This window comes from Macadamia integrifolia, unplaced genomic scaffold, assembly GCF_013358625.1.
Source record: "Macadamia integrifolia cultivar HAES 741 unplaced genomic scaffold, SCU_Mint_v3 scaffold2064, whole genome shotgun sequence".
NCBI classification, from domain to species: Eukaryota; Viridiplantae; Streptophyta; class Magnoliopsida; order Proteales; family Proteaceae; genus Macadamia; species Macadamia integrifolia.
Window position 1 is genome coordinate 4880 of NW_024868489.1, and position 22389 is coordinate 27268.

The 22389-nt window shown below is 40.1% G+C and overlaps 2 protein-coding genes across 9 annotated transcripts; one reads left to right on the forward strand and one right to left on the reverse strand.

Moving 5' to 3' along the window:
* The first annotated feature begins 1484 nt into the window (after positions 1-1484).
* On the forward strand, positions 1485-3751 carry LOC122065608. Its single transcript, XM_042629428.1, has 2 exons — positions 1485-2306; positions 3581-3751. The coding sequence occupies exons 1-2, from the start codon at positions 1781-1783 to the stop codon at positions 3658-3660; spliced, it is 606 nt and encodes a 201-aa protein (XP_042485362.1). The 5' UTR covers positions 1485-1780; the 3' UTR covers positions 3661-3751.
* A 1058-nt stretch (positions 3752-4809) lies between these two features.
* On the reverse strand, positions 4810-20833 carry LOC122065607 (protein ROOT PRIMORDIUM DEFECTIVE 1-like). 8 transcript variants are annotated; one of them, XR_006136048.1, is made up of 4 exons: positions 18647-20833; positions 17105-17186; positions 10253-10373; positions 4810-5095 (listed from the first exon to the last, which is right to left on the reverse strand). XR_006136048.1 is itself a non-coding variant. In XM_042629427.1 (2 exons), the coding sequence occupies exon 2, from the start codon at positions 20453-20455 to the stop codon at positions 19277-19279; it is 1179 nt and encodes a 392-aa protein (XP_042485361.1). In that variant the 5' UTR covers positions 20456-20536; positions 20626-20833; the 3' UTR covers positions 19090-19276. The 8 variants fall into 8 exon arrangements, 1 of the variants encoding a protein (XP_042485361.1); XR_006136052.1 differs by lacking the exon at positions 4810-5095 and having other exon boundaries at positions 10000-10373; positions 18647-18983; positions 19187-20833; XR_006136050.1 differs by lacking the exon at positions 4810-5095 and having other exon boundaries at positions 10000-10373; positions 18647-19045; positions 19187-20833.
* Between the last annotated feature and the right edge of the window lie 1556 nt (positions 20834-22389).

Here is a 22389-nt window from a genome sequence, read left to right on the forward strand (position 1 = left end):
AAAAAAAAAAAAAAAAAAAAAAAAAAAAAAAAAAAAAGTTAGTTACACAAACAGTATGACATAGAAAGTGTCCTATGGATCCTCCTCCCCACCTTCCATCATCCCTCCATGGCCCACAAGGTGCCGCTTCTCGTGGAACCCATCAGTATAGGTACTATAGGTACACACCTCATTGGGTTGTTTCTTTCTTTCCCTCCACTACTTGTTGCTAGAATAACGGAAAGCATGATGAGGAGTCACCACCTAAAATTATTTCAAAAAATGTTTAACAAAATAAATCTATATTCTCATAGGCATGGTTTCAATTATCGGTCTAAGATCGGTTGTATCGAATCGATATTGACTGAGACTAATCCTCAATTTCTGATTGATCTGGATTGATTATCCGTATTAGTTTAGGGGTAAAATAGTAAAAAAATAGTTTTTTTAAAAAAAAAAAAAATGCAGGGGCAAAATCGACCGATACCCACCGAACCAATCTAATCTGGATTGGTATCTGTTGATACCAATACTGTCCTTTAAATCCTTGCTCATAGGACAGTGGAGTTTATTTTGAGTATCTCTTTTGATATCAGTTGAACACTACGAACCGATACAGAGAAATATAAATAGGGTGGCATCAATCGTTGACGTGTCAAAATTCACAATGCGTGATTGCATCAATTAAAACCCCTTAAGTCAAGGGTCTAAACGTACACTATTAACGAAATTTTCATTCTAAATCAACTGATAATATATAACATGAAAACTCTTTCATGAGTCGATTCAACATGTACACTATGTGCATTACCATTTGGGTTATGAAATCACCGTTCTTAGAAACACATAATGTAATGGCTTTATGAAAAAAGTGTCAGTCCCATCCTTAATCATGAACAATTTCAAATTAAAATCGAAAAAACAACCAGATCCCATACATTGTGTATCATACAATTGACACGGAACATTAAAATTGATACAAGTCGAATTAACGGAATACCCACATCCATACACTTATTAACGATTTCAGATCTAAGAAGAAAATGAAGATCATTGACAATCATGGTTTAAAAAATTGGATCGGATCGATCATTTGATCGGTACGATCTAAGAGTAAAAAAATCTAAAATATGAATTTTTTTTTTTTTTTTTTTTTTTTTTTTAAAACAAGAGTAAATCTGTCTAATCTTGAATGACACCGATCCCAAGATCAATTCTGAGTTTTAAAACCTTGTGGACAATTATACTAACATAAACAAAAAGGATTATAAATCATGGTTTGACAAATAGGATCTGATTGGTATCGACTCTATCCGATCATGATTCTTAACCGATACCATATCACTGGATCGGTATGAAAAAAAAAAAAACTGGATTTTTAACGACAGCCAGCGATATTTCTGTCCGACACAGACCGATCCAGATGGGTATTGGCCTTGTCCCGATCCCGACATGCACTGATTCCGGTATGTTAATCCATGTTGTAAACAGAATAGGAGATCGCACACATAGTCCCCTAAGTGTTCGGCAAAATTCCGCAAAACCAGTCGGGAATGGAAAGCTGAAACTGTGAATATAGATCAAATGAGGTTGCAAGTTAGTTAAAAACGACTGGACTCTTAAAAGCTCCCAGGCCCCAACCCCATCTTCCCTCAAATAATACTTATTCCTTTGCCTCCATTAAAGCTTTCGAGCAGCCCTGCCGACCAAGGTGGGCTTGGCTGCTAAACCCCAGAAGAAGACGAAGGAGTTGCTCCTTCATCCTCTCTGATCCTCTCCCCTCAGGTTTCAATAAAAAATAATGGGAGAGGAGCAAGAAAATCTCAAATTATCATCATCTTCAGAGGTAGAAGAGATGGATGAAGAGATGGATGAGCTAAAGAAGCTAGAGCTTGTAGGGCCAATGTGGAAGAACAAGAAGAGGCTTTCAAAGCAGCTTTCAATGTGCATGACGCCACGCGATAAGGCTTGGGAGAGGCGCCGCAAGACACTCCGGCGGAGAAATGGGTTTGAGGAATCGGATGCCGGCTTTATTGGGTTGACAGATGAGGATCTTTGTGAGCTTAAGGGGTCTATTGAACTTGGATTTGGGTTCAATGAGGAAGATGGGCAGAGCCTCTGTAATACATTGCCTGCTCTTGATTTGTATTTTGCTGTTACCAGGCAGTTCTCTTCTTCTTCTTGCTCGTCCTTGGACACTACCGGTCATAAACACACGGGTAATTCGCCTAGCCCTGTGTCTACTCCAAGGGGTTCTGCTAGAAGCCCCACTTCATCTTTTGGGAGCCCAAGGAGCGAATCTGATTCTTGGAAGATCCGCAATCCAGGTAGGCCTGCCTCTCTCTCTCTCTCTATTTTATGCTGGGGCTGGGCTATTAGAGTTCAAAATATTTTCCCATCAAATGCCTAGAGATGCAAGAGATTGATTGGACCAGAAAAGACGGTGATGCATGCTTGTACTCGAGTTCGAGTCCCCTCCCACACTATTTGGTTCCTAATCGAGGCATCGCCAAGTTGGTATCCTCTACGGTCACTGCATCTGTGAAGTGAATAGAGACAGCCCAAGGGGTTCGTAGCCACCAGATGCTCACTACCCTGGTGCAATGGTCGGAGAGGATCTGGAGGCAGCACCGCCTTCACTCTCCCTCCCTTAAGGCCCCAAGGGGCCACCATAGTGATGGCCCACCTAGGCACTAAAAGTAAAAAAAATTATTTCTAATTAGTAAATTTGCATAGTTGGGCATATGATTGAGATGATAATGCCACATATGAATGATCTGCAATCCAAACTAACCATGGTCCATGCTTGTACTCGAGTTCAAGTCCCCTCCCACACTATTTGGTGCCCAGCTGAGGCACCCCCTTCCTTCCCTCCCTAAGGCACCTGATCCCCCTTCAGACTGCCTACCAAAGTGGTGTGTCCAGCTTGGCACAAAAAAAATCAAATAAAATCAAATAAAACAACAACATTATTTTTGCCTAGTGGGCTTGCATGGTTTGGCATATGATTTTGATGATAATGCTTCGTATGTTCAAGTCAGAGTTATGTTTACCTTCGGATTTGAATCAGTTTCTCTTTAACAAGAGATTAACTTTAAGCAGGTCATTTTCTTTTTGAACGTCTCAGACCTTAACATTGATCCATAGTTCCATCTAACCTTATTGCAATTACCTTAACATGCTCATAAAGTGGTTAGAAATCAAGGCAGTCTCATTCATAGTTCTAAATCTCAGTTGAAGCTATCGAAATTTCCTAATTTTGACCTCAGTTGAGACAAAGCACAAAGTCAAATTCAATTTGTTATTGGCTTTGACCAGTTTCAATTTGCTTCGATGATATTTAGCACATTTCGGTAGTTTTGATCAATTTCAACTAAAAAATGCCAATTTTGAGTTTCGACCAGCTTTAACCAGCCCATAACATGTTGAATTTTGACCCCAAAAACACCTGATTTCAACCATTTCAATCCTTATCTCGATTTCATGCAAGCTGGGTTGAAACTTTTCTCAAGATCGAAATTCTTATCCTTGGCCTTGTTAGTACAACTCTCTATAAATAGTTATTTGTACAAAGTGACTAAACTTAAAAAAAATTCTGCAGGAGATAATCCTGAACAAGTAAAGACAAAGTTGAGGCACTGGGCACAAGCCGTAGCTTGTGCTGTGAGGCAATCTTATTGAAGGGCATGAGAAGTGGGAACAAGATCCTCTCAAGTGCGATAGTCCTTCTAGCACACATCGAACAGTTGGAAGGCATTTTATATGTGTGCTGGAGGGGTTGGTACACCTGAAAGGATGCAGGTCTGTTAAAAGTGTGAGTTGTACAGAGAGAGAGAGATCAAATAAAGAGAGATATAGACCTGCTGAATGGGTGAAATTGATGGAGGTATAAATAGAGAATTATTTTAGCATACCATCTTAAACACTGTTACAAGATTCTTTTATCACGTTATTATTTTATTTTTCTCTTTCTTGTAATTTCCATATACGCAACTAATATGTATTTAAACCCAAGGATTGATGTAGCCTCCTTAAGGGGGAAAACCATTGTTAAAACTTTTTATGTAGTTCTCTCCACACATCTAGGATGTGTTTGGTATGCATTCTTAGAACCCATTCTGGGTCTAGAATGCGTTCTGGAATGACAGGAATGTTGTTCGGTACACATTCTCATTCTATATTTCTAGAATTAGGTCAAGAACGGACCTCGTTCTGGAATGGGAAAAAAAATCAATTCCATGTTCTCTTTTTATCTTTCATTTCCCGACTCCCAAATCTCGAGTCCCAACTCTTGACTCCCGACTCCCGATGACTCTGATTATTTCGACCATCGTTCTGGAAGGGTCGGTGGTTTCGCTTTCGCTGCCACCATAATCCCCAATGTAGAAGACAACCATGATGCCCAGGAGCTTCACCATATCAGTTCTCATGGGATGTGAATTTCCAAGGCTCTGCGGCACTTACGCCTCGATTAATGGCTTCTCAATGTTCTTTTCTCTCTCCTTCTACTCCTCTGCCATCCATCTTCATCCTCTAACTTGCCATGCGAAAAAGAAAAGGAAGCCCTCCCCTTAGCTCTTGAAACTCTCATCACAATTCCACTATTGCTAGGTCTGTCTAACCACTAATATCTCTTTACTCAAATTTTCTCTACCTTGAGTTTTGTCACACCTTGCTCCCAGTACTAGGATAGCGGTGTGAGTAAGATGCTTACCCGTCTTACATCTCTATCATGATCTCTGATAGTAGTACCTTAACCATCACAATCACACACCGAATAAAATAAATAATTGCAGCGGAATCAGACTATAATATAGCGGAATCATAAAATTAGCGGGGATAATATCTAATGTTAGTATTACATCACAAGAGTTATTCCGTTCACATCCGTTCATGATGTACATATAATAATTCCAAAAGAATACCACTCAATAATATGATATCAAAATAATAGTAGATGACCACCCGACTCATGGTGCTGGGTACGCACATGTGTCATAGACATAGTCAAGGTCATGCTCCTCAACCTTTAGTGTCCACCAGTCACCAGCTCTGTACTTGGGCATTGAGGAAGAAACATCACTACCCATCGGCACTACCGCACATGCATCGTCATCTAAAAAGCAACATATACGTGGGATGAGCTCCAACTAGCTCAATGAGGGGTGGGGGTTCATGCAAGCACATACACATAATCCATGATACGAATGAATGCAACACTAAACATATAGTCCATGATGCAAATGATGCAATTCATTTTATATTAAAATAGTTTACATACAACTAAGTTGGGTTCATGCTACTACGACATGTTAGGTTGTATCATTGGTCCCGGAACTCGCACATTAGTCACCCAACGATACAAACCCTAGTCATGATTAAGAGCTTGTCGATCCCAAAATGCAACCATCAGTCACCCAACAAAACCCCTCCTGGTACTCACAGCATTGGAATTCCCATCAGCTCTGTCGGACTAGTTTTCACCTCCAGCGACAATCATATTGTACCGCGGAAGTGGGATTCTGGAAGGGTTCATCAAGCATATCACAATTGGGTTATCCAACACCTTACCCCTATTGGCAAGGGGACATAGCATAGGGAATATAACCTAACCACAATATACTACATGCCTTGCATAATGATACATGTTATATGGAATACGATACCAAAATTAACCATTGGTCACATTGCACCCATGTCCAAGCCTATCTAGCTTACAAGCAATTAAGTATGGGATACATGATACCAGGATTACCATCGGCCACAAAGCGCACCCATATCCAAGTATAGCTGTGGAGTACACGATATCGGAATTACCATCGACCACAAAGTACATCCACAATTATATCTAACTTTAATGCACACCCAATGCATGATACAATTATCCAAATTCCAATTTCACATATTTAATACAATTCTAATATATCATAGATGTTATGCAATTCACATAAATCATTTAAGCAATTAAATATTTACACAGGATTTCTACATCATGTATACAATTATAAAATGTTAAACACTCCAAAAATTAAATTCAACCACCACTCACCTCGGTTATAGGTTGGACAGGTGAGATTCCAAGTTGTCAACCTGATATCAACTCACGTTAGGCCTCACCGTTCTATGCTTGTTTCTGTCTTAGGTACAAGGGTAAACGGGTGTCAATGAGTGTCAGAAACACCAGAGGGGGACCACAAGGTCTGCCAAAGAAGACATGGGAATAGTTCATTTTGACAGTCCAGAACTGTTCACTGGAAACAAGGACTTGAGTCACCAGAAACAGGTTTGTTGTTTCCAGTGGGCTTTGCACAAGCTCATTAAGAGCTCTAGGTTCACCAGAAATATGCCATCGGAAACACATATAACACCCTATGTGTTTTCTGTGGCTATTTTCGGTGGTAAACCTAGAAATGTGCCACCATTTTGGGGATTTACCGGCTCAGGCCCGATCATTGGGATTTGTTCCATGGAAGTTGTAGGGGGTCTTCCCATCTCTCATTTAAGCCAAAAAAATCAAATTTCTACTGAGCCATTTAGGAGATACGACAACCAAACTATTAAAACCCTAGCTCTCTATTTGGTCAAAAATGTTGTCAGAGCTTAAGTGGCTTGGTTTGAGCTTGATAAACACACAAGGGAATGTGATGCACACTGACCGAACCAACCAGAAGTGTCAGGGTTGAGGTTCACCCCTCCAACCCAATGATTTCCTACCTTACTCAAAGGTAAATACTCAAAAATGAAAGGAATGGGGTTTTGGGGAAGGTAGTACCTACCTCTTGCAACAACCAACAACCAAATGCGAAGCCAGGAAGGTAGCACCTACCTTCTTCTTCTTCTCCTTCTTCCTTTCTCCTCTCTTTTTTCCCTCTCCCACATTTTGGACAAGTGAGAAGTAAGAAATGAACTCACTTCTCTTATTTATTGTAAGGAACTTAGGATCCGTTTGGTTGGGCACTTGTCCAGAACTTAAGTAGATTACATCATTGTTCGGGACGTGCGGGTCCACCTCCTTAGACTCATAAGGTGTACAAGTCATGGGGAAGGGTATAAGGTAGTGTGGGAGGTTAGCTGGAGCTGGCCACGATGCAGGTAGTGGGGCCCATGGGCATCGAAGCCATTTTAGCACCACAAGGGCTACCAGATTGAGGTCATTGGATTCCACCCAGGTGTTTCTGGTGGCCTTGTTTTCGGTGGCCAAGGCAGTGATGTGCCTTGATAGCCTACTGTCCTGTGATACCTTACTTTCTAAACCCGGCCTAATTCTTCGATTGGTTCAGTTTGGTCTTACAGTACCTGAACCCGAGCGAGCCAATTCGAGTACCTTCTGGAGCATGGTGGCAAGGGTGACTCTCAACTCGGGTTGGCTAAATGAGTTGGAGTCAGTGCCTAGTGAAGTCCGCGTACCCAAGCAGTGCACTTGCACATATCACGAGATCATGTACACGTAATAAAGGTACGTAGTTGTATTTTATATCAAGTACGAATATTAATCAATTATTGGGAGTGAAATACATGTTGGGGCTGAGCCCCATCGAAATTCCCAATGTTTAGGCTAAGTTCTGGCCGACTGGTGGGTGGTCATAAGTGGGTCAACCCACCAGTGTGACCTACCAATCTGGTCACTAGATATTTTTACCCCACTATAAATAGTATTTATTACCTCCCTTTCACCTCATTTATTGTTTTACACGGTAGTTGAGAAAAGTAAAGAAGAGAGAGAAAGAGAAGAAGGAAGGAGACGATTATTACGTGTCGTCGGGGTCAGATCTCTTGAATTTGGTGCCTGATTTGCGATCCTTATCTCGAGATCTATGATTTTAAGTGAGTAAAGTCCATATTCCTTAAACCTTTATGAAACCCAAGGTGAAACCCTTCGATTTGGGTAGAAATCCTTTAGATCTTGCAACTATCTTTTGAAAATAAGAATCTAAAGTTTAATAGAGGTTCTATATATTGTTTATGAAGGATTTAGAGGAAGACTTGCAAGATTTGTGAAGCTTTTGTTGATCTCTTGAGCTAAAATGAAGGATTTAAGGGTTTGAGGTGTTCTTCAGCAAAGAGGCAAGATCCATGCTGAAGACCTTAGATTGCCCTTAGATCTAGGTTGGAATCATGATTTGGAGCATTAGATTTGTGGAAAATGAGGTCGAATTGACCCTTGATGGTTTCCCTAAGGTGGGATGAAGAATGAGAGAGAGAGATGCAAAACGTTGGTCACGTGTGGTGGATGCCTGAAAATGGATGGGACCCACTAATCCAGCGCCTGCCAGTCTAAATTGGGCTGCTTGTCTAACAGGCAAGCAAGGACTGGTGGGTGCCTTGCCCACAGATCTTGGTTTGTCGGTCCAGGCAGGGTTCCTGGTTCGACAGACAAGTAAGAACTGGTGGGTACCTTACCTGTTGATCATGGTCCGCCAATTCAAGCAGTGTTCCTGGATCAACTGGAGAGCAAGGACTGGTGGGTGCCTTGCCCTCCGTTCGACCTACCAATCCGACTTCTCGGATTCTGATTAAATCCGAATTTGTTAGGTAACCTACTCTTGAGATTCTAAACACATTGGAATCATCAAATCTCACTGCTTATGACCTTAAAGTGGAGGTATACTAAACATAACTCTTTTATGATAGGTTGCACTAGAACTCGCATTGTTGCGCACTAGAACTCGCATTGTTGCACACTAGATCTACCTCGTACCAAGGGTAATCATCATACACAAATAGGTAAGTGGGAAGAGGACATTGCATCATGTCATTCTGGTTGTAGACTAGTCATGTCATCATTTATTATTATATAGACTTGTCATCCATGAATGCCATGGCATGCATTGACGTGTGCATTATAAATATCAATTATGATTTAACATGTTTATATCTTTCATTGTTAAATGCATGCTCTTGTTCCGTGATGTGAGATGGGTGAATATAACCATTGGTTTTGATGCTTGTTAGACTAGATGTCGTAGTCAGCTTGGACATGAATGCATTAGTGGCCCATAGTATGGGACGTGGTGGCACTATACAAGTCATACTATCTCACATAGGGGCATGCGGTTAGAATTGACACATCCCTGTGCTACGACCCTTGCCAGCAGGGGTTTAGGTGTTAGGTATATCCTGTCAGCAATTTCAGTGATATAACAGAGGAACAATCATATTGCTTTTAAATTAATGTGGGGCAAGGCCCATTTTACTTTTTGGTACCAATAGCTGGCCATCTTCGGTAACCCTACGGGCATATTACAGGATGGGGTTTGCGACTCAGACCCAGGCATACATGCACCGTGGTTACAAGTAACACATTACCTATGACTTAGAATTGTTGTCTAAGAGGATTAAGATAATAAAATGAACTGCAAGTATATAAGTTCATTTGTATTACGCATACTTGTGTGGTCTTTCTTTTCACTTACTGTGCTAGTAAGTTCATCCCACTTGTGCACACCATTTTAGCTGATCTTGTAGGATATCCGACTGAGGAGCTAGAGCTGGGACCCATCGTGGAGTTTTCAATTGAGGACTGATGGGTCCCTGAAGATCTTGGGCATGGGGTCGAGTGCCTGTGCAATAGCCGTGTTACGGGTCAGCAACATTGATACCATATAGGGATTCTTTTTTATTATTTTGGAGATGTTACCCCTATTGTATTCTAAATGCTTAAATTGTGTTTCTTGTGTATATATATCACGCCTACGGGCCCACATGTATTTTATTATGTAATACAATTTGGGCATCAAGAGTATTGGAGTATTTACAGATATGTACAGATAAGACTTTCGCTGAAATATAAATTTTATTTGACTTAGTGTGTGTATGTTGTGCTGTAATTACTGCATCATGTGAACCTGGCAGGTTTTGGGTTAATAGGGGTTAACTCGGTCACTGATCCGATTCTATGTGGAACGGGGTGTGACAACGGCGGTATCAGAGCGTGATGCTCTACCCACACACAATATACAAGTTAGATCCCATAGAGTTTTATAATAGTCTAATGTTTACCAAGTGGTTTTTATGTCTTGATAAAAAATGGTTTTCATTAATGGTTTTTGTTAAATAGGTAAGATCAAAAAGAAAAATAATACCAAAGGAGGTCTAAATTACAAATATCAGAGTATGTCAAGATATGGTTTTTGGTCTGTTCATGTAGCTTTAGCCCCCAAACAATGGGCCTGCATAGTGTGGCTTCTTGACACCTTAACGAATTTCAGAGATTCAAAAATACTGACAGAAACAAAAACATCAGAGAGAATGGGATAAAGATCCTATGACCAACCTGACAAATCATGCTGATTGCGGAGCCAATCAATCAATCTCTTCAGCATTGCGCCATATCACGATGTGCTTTGCTTCCACTGGCAAACATTGGTGATTCCTTCCCAGAAGCAGTGACGCAGCTGTTGAGATTGTAGGTGATCAATCTGACGACTAGGGTTGTTGAATGGGAAGGAACAATATTAATTCATTATCTAATGCCAAATGTTGGTCATAATACGATTAGGATTCGATTAATCATCATTCACCATGTTGAAACATGCATTTGTTTCATGCCAGCCAAACAAAGTAAAAAAGTGATGCCCAAAACACTCTTCAACTTTACTCTATCAGAAGCAGTCAGGTGTATCACATAGGCTCCGTTTGGTTGGAAAAGGAATTAAAGGGAAGGGAAGTGAAATTTTCATACTTAAAAGAAAAATGTTTGTAAACATTACCCCATGTAACTATATCACTAATTTCAAATTATTCGATATTTGGCTATCAAATTTCACTTTACTTTGCATTCAAAATCCCTTGCTATAATATGTAAAATAAAAATTACATGTAAAATATATCATTACTAAATATGGTTAAAAAACGAAGTACTTTATACAATTACATGGGATCACATGGGGTAATGATCATATTTCTTTTTTGAGTATGAAAATTTTACTTCCCTTCCCCTTAAATATCCCTTATAACCAAACACAGCCAAAGGAAGTCTTTGAATGAAGAACTGTACATTTCATCAACCCACAAACTTATTGGACATGGTACGCAAATTCTCCTGGGGATTTCACATGGGAAAAGCAAGTGCCAAAGAATTTCTAATTTTTGAGAACAAAAAGCATAGATGTCATTGATAAGGAAAAGGTGAAGCCCCAAATAGTTGGCCTAACCAAACAGGGGTTAGATTCCCAACAAATTGTTTAGTTGCCCTTTTGAGTCCCCTGGAGCAATTCTTGCTAAATTGGACCCCACATTTGGAGAGGTTGATTTTCCATCTAGAAACCACTTAAAAATTTAAAGGGAAAAAAAAAAACAGGTGATTTAACCTCCGTGCTGAAACAAGTTTACATCCTTAGAAGATGAGAATAGGCGAGATAGACATTCCATTGTAATAATAAACAAGTAAAGACTCATAGGCAGCCCTGTCATAGCCCTAGACTCAATAAAATCAAAGCAACTGCCCTCCAGTTTGATTGAGAAGGTGCAAGACAAAGTCCAAATGCACACTAAATCACACCAGTGGTCTGAGAAACATATAGCTTCAATGATAACTCTCAAAAAACTACATTCAACTTCATCATGACCTTTGGACAAGTTGATCTTGATGGCCAAAAGTCCCTGGTTTCCTATTAAGGACATGCATGATTTCATATGAGACAATTATATTATCAGAAATCTATTGGCCCTTGACAAAAGTTCCATTGGAAAGAGAAATAATTCTATCTAGGTATGGCCAAAATTTATTACCTTAAATATGATTTTTGCAATGACCTTTTATAAGCCACATTGCATGGGCTAATCAGTTTGGACGTTTCTGCACCATTTTTTAAGACATGGTCCATAATGATAAAATACAATAGTTTACAAAGTTTGGGACTAAACATGGGAAATTTGGTCATTTTACCTGAAAAACCCTAAACTTTTCCGTGACTGAGATTTCAGATACAAATATATCTTTCGTGTATTTTCAACCATCCGATGCTTCCCATGAGCACCCCTAGACTTGTAGCCCATACTCTATCAGCTATTAGACTCAAGAATAGAAATTAGTAAAAACTGAAATTGGGAATTCCTAGAATTCTTTAACATAGACAACCCAAATTGGAAACTACTAAGGAACTATTCACGTCACGTGTATCTATCTGCAAAAGACCCAAAAAGAACGAAACTAACTTATAACCAAACCCAAGCCTGTAAGGCATATTAGGATAGAAGCACAATCCCAAAATTTAAAAGAAGAGATACCTACTCCTACATCAACCCAAAAAAAAAAACTAAACTTGGCAATATCTACACAGAATCTTGAGAAAACTCTAGGATTGTCTTCAAAAATATTTGGTTTCTCTCCTATAAGGCCTAAATCACTGTATACACCAATATATTCCATAGAACTGATGCCTTCACCCTTGGCCACTGAGTATATTTACCACATTTCCAGGTTAAGACATGTGAACACCAAACAGACTAAGAATCATAGCTACAGTTTGAAAGCAAGCTCTCATGACAGAAACAGATGAGCTGCCGATTACTCCTGACACAAGCAGAAATAGCATCAATGTGCTAGGTGCCAGCCCTTGTTCTAAAGGATGTCCAAAGCCAAAGGCTTATGACATGCTAAACCCTTACAAAAGAGGCTCCATTTAGTTGTACTTTATTCTTTGACACCTCCTAATTTTCAAGTCTTCTCTCATCATCCTTATATATTTCCCTAGTAAATTATAGGGATATTTACAGTGGCCTCCCCCGCAGTTTACTTTAATATTAGAACCATCCCTCGTCAAACTGACAATTAAACTGTACCCCCTACAGTTGACGGTGTACCGACTCTGTTAGTCATAAAATGTTAACTAGTGACATCACGTGGTAGATTTTTTTTTTTTTTAAAGACAAAAATACACTTTCAAGTACCTGAACTATCTATTCTACGCTTTCAACCTAAATTCAAAATTCTACCTTTTCTTCCCATCCACCGCAGACGAACAACCCATCCACCGACGACAAAGCCTCCGGTGACCATCAATGTCCCCATGTTAACAGGGATCGCACCTCAACCTTGGAAGTACTCTTTTGCTCCAAAGGACTCTCCTTTGGTCATCCCCTCAAACCCACCTGATTCAATCTCATTGCCCCCATGTAGTGCGGTGGACATGGGAGCAGCCCCCATCGCCGGAAACAGGGGAGGTGCAGGGCTTTGGTGTTTTTGAAGCCTAATGTTCCTGCAGCTACTTTAGAGGAGGCTAAGGATTATTCTTGTAGGGAGAGCGGTGTGGATTGTGAGGAGATTAAACCGGAAGCTATTACAACCCCAACGCAGTTGTCGCCCATGCTTCTTATGCTTGCAATAGCTATTGGCTGAAGAACAAGAGAAATGGAAGGACTTCCATTTTCTGTCTTGAATTTGATATAGAAATTGGGATTTAAAAAAAAAAAAAATCCTGGGTTCTTCATGTCTGTTTGCTAATTTCAGGTTTAATGCACTGTCGGTTCATCCTTGGTTGAGGTTGGAGACATGTTGATGTAGATCCACATTATGGGCTGAGCTTTCACAGGAGGAAAGCCCAGCCCAAGTAAGCCATCAAACCACTTAAGTGGTTAAGTTATTCCTTAGTTAATAAGGGCCCATCAGCTAACATAGATGGGCCCATCGAGTTATGTTAATAAGGCCCATAAGCCAGCCTAAGGGCTATTAGTTAGTAGCTATTTAGTTTCCTAATTTGTCTGAGTTTCTACTGTTACTTCCTAATAGGAGTACAACTCCTAATTTGAGTCTAATTGCTACTATTGTAACTTCAGCCCTCTATTTAACGGAGGGAGTGTTGTAGACAGAAAATCAGAATTGAATAAACAAAGATTGTTGCAGTTAATTGCTTCTAAACAGCCGAGATAGCTGCGGGTGAGATGCCCGGGCCGAGATAGCCAATCCCACCCACGTCTCTCTTGATTACCTTTTTCTTTCCTTACTTTATATTTCTGTTATTAGTCATTGTTAACTGTGAGAATCGATCAATGAGTGTTCAGATCTTTTAAGGTTCTTAAAGGCCAGAATCAACCAGCAAGAAGTCCAAGTTCTTGAAGACAATCGATCTCCCATATATCCCAATTCTGAGATCTGATCAGCAAGCCCTTTTAGGGTTTTGATCTACCTTCCAAGTGGACCACTCGAACCACACTTGGAGGCCTACTGAAGTCATCTGCTGCGGTTCTTGAAGATTCCCCAATTTCTCTCTCCAAAAGTCAGAAATCAAGAAAGTCCAGATCTCTCAACTCAGCCGACAGAATTCAGATATCTTTAACGGTTCTACTCTACACCCTAGGGCCTACAATCGACCCTAGTTTGGGTCCCATCTGAGCATCTCAACTCCAGCCGCAGGTATCCTCTGTTAACCCTAGTCGCAGGCTTATATCTTCCTAGGGTTTGGTTCTTGGTTGCTGGTTCTTGCTACTGAATTGTTCTCGATTATTATAAGTATTCATTGAGGTCCTTTTCTTGTAATACTTCTGCTGTAATTTGTCAAGGCTAATTAGAGAATTATATCTGATCTGGTTTGGGGCTGTAATACATTGGGAGTAGTTGCCTTGTGCAATCTATTTCTACATTAAGTGGTATCAGAGCCAATCTAACCGATGATGCCGAGTGATTTTCAGAGAAAATTACTTCATACATGTTCCTTGACTGGGTAAAGGAATTGAATGTATACTTTAATTACTACAACCTGACAGAGACACGACGACTTCAATATGCTTGCTCCCAAATGAGTGATTGTGCTCGAATCAAATGAAGAATCCGTGAAAAACAACTTCAAGCCCAAGGCTGGGAGCCTAGAACTTGGGAGGAGATGGAATATGAGTTGGCGGGCATATACTTATCTAAACGTGAACGAAGTATGTACTTCTCTCCAATTACACCCCAAAAGCCACCCACAGGTGACAAGCGCATGAAGGAATTGTTAGACCACGTGGCCACTATGTTGCAACAAATTGAAAAGGAGCAACATGGGAGGACTCCTCCAACCAATGAACTAAAGTCAAAAGTTGAGATTAGTGTTGAAATTCCAGCAATTCCTATTGTCAAGGAAGAGCTAGTCATTGATGTTCCCATCAACGAGACTCATGTGGAAGAATTTGAAAGCAACAAGGTTGCCACGTGGACAATGAGGCTGAGACTAAGGAACTTGACACTACAACAACTGTGATGATTGTGAACAGTCAAGAGGAAGATTCTAAGGGGTTCAAGAATGAAGTTGTGTTTGAACCATCAACGGAACCGATTGAGAACCACCAGGTAGATGAACCAACAGAGCCTTATATTGCATTGAAGTTTGAAGAGGTTGAAGGTACATACGATGACCCTATGGATACATCCAACGATGTTGAGGTTACACAGGTGGAGTTCATCATCCCATTGAAGCATCTAGAAGATCGAGCTCCACACATTTTAGACTACATTCATGTCTTCAAAGAATTGCCTGAATTTTACTATAAACTGCATAACCTTCATCACATCAAGGTGGTCGTTCTCATGTTCAAAACTCGAGGTTGAGTTTTTTTTTAAGTGGTAGAGGATTGATGCAGATAAGTCACTTAATGGGCTTTACTTTATCGGAACTAAGCCTTGGATTGGGTTATGTATGCGTTGGGTCTTTGATCCCATGTGTTTTCTTTGTAATGAGCCACTTTAATAGGCTTAAAATATGGGTAGAAAGTAGAAAAACGGGATTTAATTCATTAGTTTAGTTTATAGTACTGTTTTGAGTCAGTTTTGAGCCTTCTATATAAGTCTATAAGGGGCTACAACATTGAACACAAATTTGATTGAATGAAAAAAAAAAAGTTTTGTACTGGAAAACTGTGAGATGCAGTGCAGGCTTAGGTGAGATGCCTTAGGGAAGAGTGAGATGCTCGACCCAACCTATTCCCCTACCCCATTCTCTTATTTTTGTTTTGTTCATACTATCTATCATACTATCTTATTTTTATTGAATTTACTAAAGATCCTACCTAGGATTGGATCACCTGTGAACCAATCTTACATTACATGTTCAAAGAAATTTTTGCTGCTTTCCCTTTTCTTCATTATTCCTTGTAATGTAATCTCTTTTTCAGATTTACAGACCTGAAACCTTTGAAAGATTGCTGCCCTGATTTGCTTCTTCCCCAAGAGAGGTGCGGCTGCAATGGCTTCATTGAGAGAGGTGCAGCAGCTCCATTGCAGCCCTTAGGTCGTTTCCCATAGTGGGTTTGCTTCTTCCCCAAGAGAGGTGCAGCTGCAATGGCTTCCCTGAGAGAGGTATGGCAGCTCCATTGCAGCCCTTAGGCTGTTTCCCAAAGTGAGTTTGCTTCTTCCCTGAGAGGTGCGGCAGCTCCATTGTAGCCCTTATGCCGTTTCCCTTAGTGATGAAACCCTAGGATCAACGGTTAAGATCATACAATATCTCTATCTCGGATCCAACGGCTATATTCCATTTGGATGGGTTCTTTTTATAGGAATAAAACTGTCATTCCATTTTCTGTGTTACCATCATCAACTGTAGGGGGTACAGTGTAATTGTCAGTTTGACGAGGAATGGTTCTAATATTGGGGTAAACTGCAGAGGAGGCCAATGTAATTATCCCTAAATTATATTATGATGACACTGTACGATACTGGAAAAAAGAGCATGTGCGATCAAATTGTGCATATAAAGGTTCAAATTTTGAACAGACTTTATTGCCACCAGAGCCACAACCACCACAATCATTAACTTCAATAACCAGGAACGAATCTAGCCAGAAAATGAATCTAGCTGATGGAAGCACTCCTTAATATATTCAAAGAAAATAATGAAGAACTCCAAGCTTGAAATAACCTTCAATTACTTAGGTCTTAGTTCATTGGCATTACATTTTTACTTCTTTTTTTTGGTAGTGGTGCAGAGGGGGTGTGGTTTGGGCTTCTCCTTACAGATGATCCCAAAGAGAAAATCTTCCCACCCATACTAAAATCATACACTAGCAGTCAAAACTTTCAACAAGAATAAAGCCCCAAGTGTAATAATGCTATGGTACTAGACTTTGCAAGACTTTAATATCCCTAAAATCCTACAATAATATCAGAGTAGAAGAGAGTGACAGCGTAATAGAGCAGAGAGTGATGAACAAATACCTACTGGTTAATCTTAGTCAACTGTCACCAGCAGAGCTCAAAGGGTCAGTTTGCTCCAGTAGGCGACCTGTGGGCTGTGTGTCTGCAATCAAGATGACACCATTCAAACAAAGAACAAATTAAAAATCAAAACTTCTGACAGTAGGTGCATTATTGCTCATATTTTATAGAAAAAAAATAAAATAAAATAAAATTATAATTAATCAAAACTAGCACCATTTGAAATTGTGAGAAAGAGGTTGATTCTGCAATCATTTGAGGAACTGAGAATATAGAGTGAAAAATACATGGACGAATGGATATCAAATTTGGATACAAGCTGACCAAATCTTTTTAAGTCTTACTGAGAAGAATAATTGGTGGAAATAACGAACCACTATTTCATACATGACCACTCAAAGAAAAGGTAAGACGGGGTTTGAGTCTTGAGAGCAACTACTTTGTGCAAAAATTCCAAGTTTAGGACCATTTCAAGTCCACCCCTCCAGGAAACCTGCAAGAACAGGACTTGAAACTGGGTTTTGGCACTTTATGGAAGGATAACAAGTGTAGCATTCAATAACATTGTTGACGTTTACATTGTTCAATGAGAACTAGCTTCATCAGATAAACTTAAAGTACAATGATCTTCTCATCTGCAAATGAAGTGAAATTCAAAATGCAGATACTGGATTTGGATATAAACAACTGCTAGAACTTAGGTAGGACCACCAAATCCCAACTCCATCTGGGCCCTTTGCAGTTTCAGGTTTCTGTTCTTTGACTAGGAATAAGAAGGGGAGGGAGGAATAGCACAGCTGATTCCTTAAATCAACTCCATCAAACATGAAAATTTAGGCTTTATTGAAAGCCTGACTATTTCCATAGAATTGAAGTAGATAGGGTTTCTGTGAATTGCACTTGGGGTAGTGAATAATCACTTTCTAGAGTCCAACTGAAAATGAGTTCTCTGTGATCTCTTTGCTAGCCAGTCTGACTAATAAGGCCATATGTTAAGAACCCACAAACTCATCACCAATCAATGAAAATTAGGAATTGTGATTGATCAATCCTGTAGCAGGTGTAGTAGATAAAGGACAAGTGTATAGTGTATAACAGCTTTGAAACAGGATGACCAACGAAAAACACAACTTCAGAAAACATGAAATCTAAATTTTGAATCAGGATTTTGTTGACAAACAGAAAACTCAGTAGATATCTCATGCAATATTTTAAAAGGGCCATGTATGCCTAATCTTGCTCTTCGGGTTTAAAATCCTGAAAGCAATACGTGTGTTCCCATTCAAGGAAAGAGAAATAGCGCCTTTTCTGTTTCGATTTAAAAAGCTTTATAAAATGATATACAGGAATCTACTAGTCCTTCTAAGGAAAGAACAAATTTTTCAAGCATTAAGGAATTGAAACAAAACTGAAACCTATAAGCCAAAGGGATTAAAAAAGAGAATTACCTAAAGCAAATGCTGTAGAAAAAGTATGTACCGGAACTGAATGAACATAAGGAAACAAAGGTGAGCAGTATAAGCCCTTACCCACATTACTTACTCTAAAGGGTGCACTAGCCATTGTACATGGTCGGCCCTTTGCTTGTTGGCGGACTTTGTGATCTACAACCACCCTCCATTCGGTCGTGCTGCTATGATGTCATGTGCAGTTGTCCCAAGGCAGCAACATGTCTGATATAGGGCAGCAGATTCGGCTACCAAAGTCTCCCCACATGATTATCCCCATACACCCTTACCCCTGCACACCTTGTGGTTATTCCTATACACCTCCAGATGCCAAGTCAGGATATTAATCCTTATACAATGAGTTATACTCCTCCAATTCGTCCTTAAAGAGCCTTTCTCCCTTTTTCCAGAATCCTTAATTCCGATGGGATCTGCAAAATGCCAAACGCCTTTCCGATAGGTAACTTTGTCTTCGAAAATGAGTTCCAAATACCTTGAACACACAAAAATCATGCAGAAAACATAGCCAACCAAAACTTTGATAATCTAACTTGTAAAATACTACTTTGATTCTATTAAACAATCTCAACACAGCTTGGAGTCAAAATAAATAATAGCACCTCCCCCCTCTTACCATTTGAACAACAAACTTCATACTAATGGCATCCAAAATTCTTATTCCCCCTACTCATGTGGACATATCTGAGTCTAGAACTTCAAAACCTCAGATCCCTTTCCTCATCAAGTTCCCTCGCTGCGGACAATCACCCATATGAAGACCTCGGCGTCCCAGAATAACAAGATCAAAAAGCTTCCTCCTTACGTCATAAACGGGATTTGGATCAATTAAACGCCCCTGTTCATAAGCCTCTCTCAGGAAAATGGTGTGTCTCTTCCCTTTGGTTGACAAATAAAAGATCCCAGGGTGATCCAAAAATAGGTCCCTAATATTCAAATCAATCCCAAACCAATTCCGAAAATGGCTGATCTTCTCCACCTCCACCATTTTCCCCACTGTCAAACTCAAGAACTCGTGAACAACTGCAACAGCCCGCTTCTCCAGGCCCTTCATACCAGCTTTGGACTTTCTCTTCACTCCCATCTCCTCGTAAGGTCCCAAATATGGCAACCTTTGCCAATCCTTAACCTTGGCTTTCAAATCTTTGCTCAATCTCATCCCAGGTGGAAACCCGTGTTTAAAAGCAAATCGAATTTCAGATGTATCAACCCCAGCATCCTCCTTACAAGATTCAGAAATCCTCCAGTTCTCAACTGCGGCTGAGAAGCCAGGATTTAGGTTTCCAGTTACCAATTCCAAGATATGAGTTTTAGGTTCATGGGCATCACAGAGAGAAAAAAGAGTAGGGTTGTGGGAGATTATCGAATCCTCAAAATCATCAGGCAAGCCAAGTTCCCTCCAGACTTTGAAAATTGCTCGAAGGGGTAGAGATTTTGAGATAGACATTGAAAGGAGTCGAACTAATCGATCAATGACAACGGGCTTCGAACCATCAATTGCAGCTGCTTCTTGACGAGAAATCTCAATTGCAGCTTCAGTTAATTTGAAGAATGGTTTTGACTCTGAGGTGTCATAGAAGAGCGTGAAAATGTGGGGATATTTACGGATGAAATGAAGGGCTCCACGGTTGAGATGGAATTTCTGAGAAAGCCTGTCAAGGAAATCAAGGGGAAGTGTTGGGTTTTTAGGGTTCGCAAGGATAAGATCTTGAACAGAGACTACCTTAAGAAAGTTTTTGTAGTCGGCCATGAATTTCTCGAAGGTTGGGTCTCTGGCCCTTGATGCCACATACTGAGATGAAGTTGTTTTGGAGCGAATGGCCATGGAAGAGCATTTTGGAAGCTTCAAAGCGAGTTTAACTCTCAGTAGGATCTGAGTCGCCATTGACAAGAGTTCTGATTGTTCTGTAGATCAAAGGCCAATAAGGCCAGAACCCATTAATCCCAGAAGATTGCTCACAAAACCCTACAGAGAAAGGCGTAGCATCAGTTTTAAAAGTTCAAATCTGCACTGAAGTATTGGTGGAAGAAACTATTTGATTGGGATCAACTCACACGACTATCGGTAAATTCTAGGAATCAGAATTTCAAAGAAGGTTCACCACTATTATGAAGAATGGATGAGAAACAGAAACTATTGTTAGATGATTTCTAGAACCGGAAATCCATTTTAGATAATTTCTTCTTCTGGATGAGTAATCTCAACAAAAATTTACGCTGCGTTTAGTAATCATCCAGGAAAACATTTCTCCATTCCATGGGAACAAATAACGCAATAAAACGTTTGATGTGAATTTGATGTTTTTCGATTTTTTTTTATAACAAAAAGGGGGGAAAAAAAAACGCTAGAAACGCTAGAAGCGTTTAGTGTCAAACACCATTTTTTTTCTTTTTAATAACATTTTGATATATAAATTGAAAATTATGTTTTTGAGACGAAACATTGTTTCTGGAACTGAATGGCTACCAAACGTAGCAAACTTGAAAGGATATGTGCTCAATCTCTTCTAAACAGTCCAGCAGAGAGAACATGGTTTGAGGAATCGGATCCTATCGATCAAGATCAATCGAATCAGACCTATCGGATCAGAATCGACCTTGATCGATCCCGATTCTAGGTTGATACTGTATTGGTGGATCCTATGGATGAAGGGTAAAATAGTCCAGGAAATATTTTTTAATTGAAAACAAGGATATTTTTTTTCCGATATTGATGGATCAAGATTTGTATCACCTTGACCGATCCCATTCTCGATACCAAGTTCTCAAACCATAATAGAAAATGAAAGGGAAGAAACTGAGAAATCCTTCAAGTGGTCAGATTTGTTGCTCCTACCCAAACCTAAGGGTGTAAGTTTGCCCTGACAGCCGAACCCGCCTTGGCCTACCCTAAGTCTGAACAGGGCTTAGGCCAAGATTTCTTACCCTGAGGGTGAGTTAGGGTCAAAAAAATATTGACCCTTGGTCAAGATTAGGCCAAGTCAGACTTAGGTTGAGGACTAGCCCAGCAGCACCCATTGTGTCTCTCCCTTCTCCTTCTGAAATGACCCGCTTATCCGTTTTGTATGATACCCTCCTCATCCATCGCCATTGGTGATGTCCGCTAGCTTACTGTATACCAGTGGCATACCTATCCCTCTCCCTTATGATTCTTATACCCAATTGCTAACTTCATCAAATACAAAATTTCATAATTGCTTCCAATATTCGATATACTTGCATCCAAATGTCAATCAAGTTTAACCCAACCCTAGAAAAGATCAAGGTCAATTAGGTTCAAGTTGGCTTGGCATGAGCCTGTCAAAGTTGTGCATGGGCATGTATCCGGTAGGGTTGGATTGGGCATGGGTTGAGTTTGTTTTAAGAAAACCAGACATGTTTCACCCCTACCCAAACTTGTTAGTTGATAATAGGGAGAAAGAACAGGTCATGTGGCCCCTATATCAGCAAAGGGGCCAATGAGGGGGCATACATGGGCATAAAATAGGTGGTGGGTTTTTTTTCTCACAAAGTAACATAGAGGATGGAGAATCCGGGATCTCGACCTGTAAAGAGTAAACAAAGATGTCTGGAATCTAACTCAATTGGGTGGTGCCTAACCTAGTCATTTGAAGTTCACAAGGTTAAGGGGAATCATTTTGTTTCCCTCTGTTTGGCGTAAGGGCCATGCAACCATGGAGATTATACCATGTGTAGTGCTACAATATGCAATCCATTACATGAAAAACTTGGTTGGCTATCTACTCGTAGAGTGTAATGCTCCGGCCTCATTAACCTTAGCACAATATTGTCCTATTTGCCCCATGGGCCCCAAGGCCT